General features: G+C 40.7%; 1 protein-coding gene across 1 annotated transcript; it reads left to right on the top strand.

Moving 5' to 3' along the window:
- The first annotated feature begins 5427 nt into the window (after window positions 1-5427).
- On the top strand, window positions 5428-7737 carry LOC140167593 (uncharacterized). Its single transcript, XM_072190892.1, has one exon. It carries the CDS (start codon window positions 5428-5430, stop codon window positions 7735-7737), a length of 2310 nt encoding a protein of 769 aa, XP_072046993.1.
- Window positions 7738-8305: the final 568 nt, after the last annotated feature.

The raw sequence follows: 8305 nt of genomic DNA, 5'->3' as shown, positions 1-8305 counted from the left end.
ATGGTGGGTTTTATAGGTGTAAACAGTAACTTGATCTACATCTTATATAGTTCACTATGTAAAATATATGTAACACACAGCAACAGATGGCAATGAAACATTGGAAACCGTTTACTTGTGCATTTTGCAGACTGCAGCATTATTCTTTGGACAAATTGAAAACCCATGTACGTAGACATCTTATTAAATATGTGCGAGCCCATAGATGCAAATGTGTGTTTTGTAAGAAAAACTTGTCAAAAAGTGATAAGCTGCAGAGACATTTCAATAGCCACAGGATACTATGGTACCAATTCAGTAACTGCTTGAATGTAAACAAACCCTATCCGTGTGAGTACTCTCATAAATATTTCAGTCACATTAACTTTAATGTTAATAGGCATATCAGAACTCATACCAAAGAGAAACCCTATCAGTGTGAATATTGTCAGAAATATTTTAAGCAGAATAGTGATCTTACAAATCACATTAGAATTCACATCAAAGAGAAACCGTACCAGTGTGAATATTGTCAGAAATGTTTTTCTCGTAGGCATGGTCTCACATGCCACATCAGAAAAACCTTATCAGTGTGAGTACTGTCAGGTTTTTGCTGACAGCAGTAACTTGGTGCGCCACATCAGAACTCACACTAAAGAGAAACCTTACAAGTGTGAATATTGTCAGAAATGTTTTCAGCAGAAATGGCATCTGACAAACCATGTTAGAATTCACACTAAAAAGAAACCATTTGGGTGTGAATACTGTCAGAAATATTTTGCCCATAAAAGTACCCTTGTAAACCACGTCAGAATTCACTATTAAATATAAATAGTGTGAATATTGTCAGAAGTGTTTTACTCAGGGATGTCCTCAAATACCACATCAGAACTCACAACAATGAAAAACTCTTTTAATGTGAGTAATGATTTGTTGAGAAAAATATCAGAAATCACAACAGATTAGACACACCTTATCAGTGAGAGTACTGCCAGAAACGTTTTGCCCAAAAGGTCATTTGCAAGACATCAGAATCAGGATCAGTGTACGGAAGGACTGGAAATGGCTTCCACCCATTGTTCTATGCTAGTTGCGGGTTTACAAATTATCTTCAGTAGAGCAAGCATATATAATACATTGATTGGTAGACCCACAATTACAAGTCAACAATGCCTTTTCGGAGATTTTTTACACGAAACCATAAAACAATTAAGAGTTTGCAGTTTGAATTATATAGAATAAAATAAATCCTACGCACATCAAGTCAAACCTACTGTTGATGCCATTTACCAAAATCAAAGTTTGTTTAAGTGTTGTGCATCCTTAATCATTGCATTCCTATGGCATGTTTGTTTATGTGATGAGCGCCCTGAAGTAAGCTAAACATAGCCTGCAGCCCATCAATCACATGTAATTTGGTGCCGAATTTGGCACTGGAGGCTGTCATCTTGGTTTTTGATGTATTGTAGTGTAGAAGCTCTCGGTAAAGACACAATTAATCTTTACCTAAACCAACATAATTAGTATTTGTGACAAGAACAAGAAGAAGAATAGCAAGTGAAGATAATAAACATCATCAAGATACGTTTCAGCTAAAGTGTATCCTTGGATTTGTGATGATTTGTGTCACTTTTTGTTGTTGGTTCCGAGTCATCGAAGATTGTATTATTTAGTACCAAGCTTCTGCTAACCAGGGGAGCAATCCAAGTTTGCCCCTACATTTGTAAAGATTAATTTTCTGTAAAAAGATGCTATAGTTGGTAAATAGTTACCAAATAAAGGTTCAGTTGAGCGTCTGTTTTGTAAGCTTACCTAAAATAGCTAAAAGCTTAAGGTCGTGTCAGCAGTGTAAACATAAACATTGCATTGGCACAGACAGTCACCACAGCCTCCAGTCATGTCAGACGTCACTGAATATAGCAAATATTAATGAGTGTGCATGTAGATAAATGCACATTTGGTAGAAGCTTAAGGATTAGAACTTCAAAGAAGTTATTGAGGCCTATGAATCCGAATCGTAGAAATCAAAATAAAGATATCAGTAGTAGCTGCCTGTATGTACATTTCTAACACAGACATTAGATCTCTTGCACCGTTGTGCAGGAATGACTTGTAGAATCAAAAGCACAAACTGACACGGGACTACTACTGAAAAATAGCTTTGTGGTATTTTAATAAATATCTAATTAAGGGGTAACAAGTTTACTCTCATGAGTCGCTTTTACAATTCAAATAAAGTTTGGTAGTAAAGTGCCTGCATGTACGCCTCTAATACTGACATTAGTAATCTTGCAGTTGCACAGCTAGTGCATGCAGGAATAACTCATAGAATCATACAACACTGACTCAGGACTTCTACCTAAAAAAGAGTTTTGTGGTATTTTGTTATCAATAAACGGGCGCAAAGAGCTTACTCCCGCCTGTCGGTGCACGATAAACGAGTGGATCGAGCTTTCTCCCACCCGTCGGTAAGCAACGTAGGGCCTGCATTCAAGCCGAAGTTTCGTGTATACTGACATTCAGATTTATTTTAGGTTTCGACACATGTAGCCTCACAAAGCACACTTTACACAGGTCCTACGATAGTTTCTCACATAAATTAGTGAACCGTTGTTCACTTTAGAAAAATATTTAAACCGTTGCTTGCATCGGTGTCGTTTACGTTAATTCGCTCGTTTCGGTACTATCGAAAACATCATGTCGAGCCATAAAAGCGGTTCCGAACTAAGAAGCAGAAGATCTTATAAAAGTGATGCATTATCTAAAAGTACAGAATATGCTTTATTGCAAGCTGCAACTCGAAAGGTAGAGCTAGAATGTCGTGCCAAAGCATTGAAGGAAAAACAAGCTCTAGAAAGTGAGGAATTTAATATCCAAGCCAGGGCAAGGGACTTGCAACAACAAAGAGAGTGGTTGAAAATGAAGACTGAAATAAACATAGAGCAAGCCAAAATAGATGTATTGGAGGATTATGAACATAAATCCCAGAGCTTAAGAAGTAGACCAAAATCGGTGCTTGATGACCTCACAGAAGCTCAACCAGATACAAACACATCAGTGAGGCAGTGGTTGAACCACAACACTAGAGAAGGTCAAGAAATTGATGGCAAGTTCCTAGCTAAACATGATACAATTGGTGCTGTAGGTCTAAATCCAGGGGCAAGACCAAAATACACACATGTGGAGTTGGGACCTGCAAAAGAGCAGCCAGCAGTGGGCATGACTACTGATGGTAAAGTACATACTGATTTAGGTCAACAAGTTCAGCCAAGAAGCAGGTTAACAACCAGTCAAGTTATGCAAGTCAACTTTCCACCACCAAGTGAAGTCTTGTTTCCTGCAGCAGCACCTGAGGAATCAGAAAGTACAGGGGACAGAATACCCCACATTATTTGTCAGCCACGAAATATGAAAATATTGATGAACAGTATCGTCAGTATGGCCAAGAACAGTACAGTGAACAGTATGAACATGACGGGCCTTCATCAGTAAAGTATGGTCATAGAGTAACTTCGTCACCAGAGCCTGATGTGAAGAAAAAACAAGTCATGTTGCCACGGCAACATACAACAGAAGTGAAAGAAGAAGATAAAGATACCAGTATAGAAAATTTGGCACGCAACCAAGACAACTTAACAAGGCTGCTGGTGGAACAACATAAACAAGCGAGTCTACCAAAGCGGACATTACAGACATTTACTGGAGACCCGCTTCAGTATGTTACTTTCATACGAGCCTTCAATTCATAATCGAAAATAAGAGCAAAAGCAATAGAGACCGTCTGTACTATCTTGAACAGTACACAAGAGGTGAAGCCAACAGTTTGGTGAAAAGTTGTATTCACATGGATGATGAGGTTGGTTACCTGGAAGCAAAAAGGTTGCTGGAAAGGAAATATGGTAATAAGCACAAGATTGCAGAGGCCTACTTAGCGAAGATGAGGCAGTGGCCGAATGTGAAAGGTGATAGTTCAGGGCTACAAGATTTGTCATTATTTTTGTTAGAATGCAAAAATACCATGACCAGCCTGGGCTATACTAATGAGTTGCAAAGTACAGCAAACATTAGAATGTTGATGATGAAGTTACCATATAGTATGAGAGACAGATGGAGGAGACAAGTAGATTATGTAGAAGAAGAAAGAAACAAAGTGGTAACATTTGAAGACTTCACCTCCTTCTTAGAAAAACAGGCTAGAATCGCAACTAATGCTGCCTACGGTAGAAGTGTGACGGAGAAGGAAGATAGTACTAAGAAGGAAGAAAGGGTAAAACACCCAAACTATCAGACTTATAAAGCTAGAAGAAATCTAGCAACAAACACAGAAGCTGTGTCGGCAAGTGTGACATCAAATAGTCCAGGAGCCAGACCAAATGTAATGTCATATAGTCCAGGAGCCAGGCCAAATGTGTCGTCAAGTAGCCCAGGAGCCGACAAGCCGTGTACATATTGCAAGGGTAAAGATCACACTTTGGAAATGTGTAACAAATTGAAGGAAAAGCCTATAAGTGACCGGTTGCAGTATCTAAGAGAGTTGGGAGTTTGTTTTGGCTGCCTAAAGAAAGCAACACATTACAGTAAAATCTGCAAATACAAGCTTACCTGCAAGACATGTAAAAAGCGCCATCCAACAGTGCTGCATGTGAAACAGGAAGAGACAAAGAAGTCTGGTGAAGTTGCCAATCAGACATGTGGGCTTACAGGCGCCGGAGTTAAATCTAGTGAATCATATCCCACAATAATACCAGTCATAGTCTACTCAAGAGTTTCCAGAATGTCTGTAGAAACTTACGCCTATCTCGACAACGGCAGTGATGCTGTATTCTGTTCTGAAAGGCTGCAAAAGGAACTGCATGTTAAAGGCAAGAAAACCAAATTGGAAATTGAAACCATAACAGATGATATCATAGTAGACAGTGAAATCATCCAAGATTTAGAAGTTTCTGACATGAACAGAAATAATATCATCTCTCTTCCAAAGGCATATACACAAGATAAGATCCCTGGTGACTTGGCTGACATCATCAACCAGGATGATATTGATGCAATTCCTTATATGGAAGAAGTTAAGCTAGGAAGAATAAATGATGAATCTCAATGCCATATTGGTCTCCTCATAGGAAATAATGTGCCTAAAGCATTTGAGCCAATACATGTAGTAAATAGCCAAGGTGAAGGACCTTTCGCCTGCCAAACTAGACTCGGATGGACAGTGTATGGTGTCAAAAATAAAGAACACAAAAGGACATCAGTCATCCACAGAATTAAGGCACATGACACTATTGACCAGCAATTAGAGAAACTCTACAACGCTGAGTTCAATGAGCGAATCATTGATGATAAACCAGAGAGAAGCGTGAGTGAAGGACAATTCCTAAACAGAGTAGAAGCATCAATCAAGTATGTAGATGGGCACTACCAAGTAGGTTTCCGCTCAAAGATGATGACATGAAATTGCCGAACAATATACATCAAGCCGAACAGCGGGCATGCCATCTGAAGAGGAAGTTAGAAAGGGACTCGGTTTTCAACGACCAATACACTGCATTCATGAATGATATGTTTAAAAATGATTATGCAGAAGAAGTGCCCAAAGATGCATGCAATAGAAAGGATGGCAAGGTGTGGTCTGTCCCCCACCATGGGGTGTTTCACCCCACCAAGGGCAAGCTGCGAGTTGTATTTGATTGTGCGGCGAAGTACATGGGCCAGTCTTTAAACTCACAATTACTAAAAGGACCCGACTTGACAAGCAACTTGGTAGGTGTGTTGACGAGGTTTAGAGAGCACCCTGTTGGAGTTGTAGCAGATATAAAAGCAATGTACCATCAAGTGCGTGTACCAGAATCAGACAGAGACGTAGTAAGATTTCTATGGTGGCCCTACGGTGACCTGAGTCTGCCTCTGAAGGAATATAGGATGAATGTGCACTTGTTCGGCGCAACTTCGTCACCTTCATGTGCGAATTTCGCACTGAGAAAGACCGCTGATGATGGTAAAGAGAAATACAGCGAAGAAGTATGCAACACGGTGCTGTCCAACTTCTATGTCGATGACTACCTCAAATCTATTGAAAGTGAAAGCAAAGCTATTCAACTCGTCAGTGATCTCACCAATTTGTGTAAGGATGGTGGTTTCAAGTTGACCAAGTGGTTGAGTAACTCAAGAGAAGTGTTGCAGTCAGTTCCTGAAGACGATAGAGCTGAGACTACAAAGACACTAGATTTGAAGAATGAAGAGTTACCATCAGAAAAGGTGCTGGGGTTGCTATGGTCACCAGAAACCGACAGGTTTGGCTTCCATATTAAAGTGAAAGAGAGACCTCCTACCAGAAGAGGCATCCTAGCAACTGTAAGCTCCATCTATGACCCGCTAGGATTTGTTGCTCCAGCAATCCTGCCAGCAAAACAAATATTGCAGAACTTAAGCAAGCTGCAGCTTGGTTGGGATGAGTCTATTCCTAGTGAGCTTCTGACCCGTTGGGAAAGATGGCTTGATGAAGTACCGAAATTGTCAGATTTCACCATCGAAAGATGTTTCAAGCCCAAGGACTTTGAAGAAAGTGAAGTCCAGATGCACCACTTCTGTGATGCAAGTCAGAAGGGGTATGGTTCAGTGAGTTACTTACGATTCGTTAATGAGATGGGTCAAGTGCATCTTACTCTCCTGACAGCCAAGGCAAGAGTTGCTCCCTTGAAGATCATAACTATACCTCGCCTAGAGTTAACTGCAGCTGCAATGGCAGTAAAGGTCAACAACATGTTGCAAAAGGAACTACAGTTGAAGGTCGAAAGCACATACTTCTGGACTGATAGTCAGACCGTGATCAAGTATATTAACAATGACACCGCCCGATTCCACACCTTTGTGGCTAATCGAGTCGCATTGATTAGAGATGGCTCCCAGCCACACCAATGGAAGTATGTGGGAACTAGCTCAAACCCTGCAGACGACTGCTCAAGGGGCTTAGCCGTTGATTGCTTCCTCAAGAATAGAAGGTGGACTGATGGTCCAGACTTCTTACACAAAGCAGAAAACCAGTGGCCAAAGACTACCATTGGAAACAGCGCTGAAGAGCTAGCTGATGATCCAGAAGTTAAAAAGAAATTAGTAGTCAACACAGCGTCGACAGAAGAAGCAACAGATACAATGGAGAAACTACTTACACGATTCTCCTCATGGTATCAACTTTGTCGTTGTGTTGCATGGATCCTCAGAGTCAAGAAACATCTCTGCAAGATCTGTCGTGATAGAGATGATGATAGAGATGATGATAAAGTTGATGATAGAGTTGATAATGGAGATGATGATGGTAGAAAGAATGATGAGAATGAAGAGCATGGCAACATTACAGATTTGCTTAATGTTGCTGACATGCAAGAAGCAGAAAGAGCTGTAATAGTATATGTCCAAACCAAGGCATATCCAGAAGAAATTAAGACACTAAAAGAGCTGCAATTGAGAAGTAATGACAGTCAGCCAGAAGACGACTTGCGACAAGTTAGCAAGATTAAGAAAGCAAGTCCTCTCTACAGACTTAATCCATTTATAGAAGATGGAGTAATCAGAGTAGGTGGTCGACTGGCTAAGTCAGCTCTACCTGAAAAGACAAAATTTCCATCAATCATACCAAAGAAGTCCCACATTGCAAAGTTGATTTTACATGACGTCCATGAAGCAACTGGACATGGGGGCAGAAACCACATGTTGGCTCACCAACATGCCCCCATGTCCAGTTGCTTCATGGACGTCATGTAAAATCAACTTTGCAATGGGACTTCTTTGGACATGGGGGCAGAAACCACATGTTGGCTCACCTGCATAAGAAGTACTGGATAACAAATGCTAATGCAGCAGCTAGAAAGGTTATCAACAGTTGCATCACCTGCAGAAAGAGGAATGCAAAAGTACAACAGCAGATGATGAGTGATCTTCCCAAAGACAGAGTCACTCCAGGAGAGCCACCATTTTCAAGAGTTGGAATGGACTATTTCGGTCCACTAGAAGTTAAACAAGGCCGTAGTATAGTCAAGCGATATGGTGTAGTGTTCGTCTGCCTTGCATCCAAAGCCATACACATTGAAATGGCAGCGTCTTTGGATACCGATGCCTGCATGTAAATGTCATACGACGATTCGTGTCCAGAAGAGGCCAAGTGAAACAGATCCGCTCTGACAATGGCACCAATTTGATAGGGGCAGAAAGAGAGTTACGCCGAGAAATTGCAGCTTGGAATCAAGACAGAATCCATGACTACCTTCTGCAAAGAGAGATTGAGTGGACCTTTAATCCACCAGCAGGAAGTCACCATGGAGGCATCTGGGAA

This window comes from Amphiura filiformis, chromosome 13, assembly GCF_039555335.1.
Source record: "Amphiura filiformis chromosome 13, Afil_fr2py, whole genome shotgun sequence".
Classification (NCBI taxonomy): Eukaryota; Metazoa; Echinodermata; class Ophiuroidea; order Amphilepidida; family Amphiuridae; genus Amphiura; species Amphiura filiformis.
Note: the sequence above shows the minus strand (reverse complement) of the source record. Positions and strands in the feature narration are given on the sequence as shown.

What these genes read in the sequence shown, in the direction of transcription:
- LOC140167593 (XM_072190892.1), top strand. Translation starts at nt 5,428, where the DNA reads ATGAAATTGCCGAACAATATACATCAAGCCGAACAGCGGGCATGCCAT.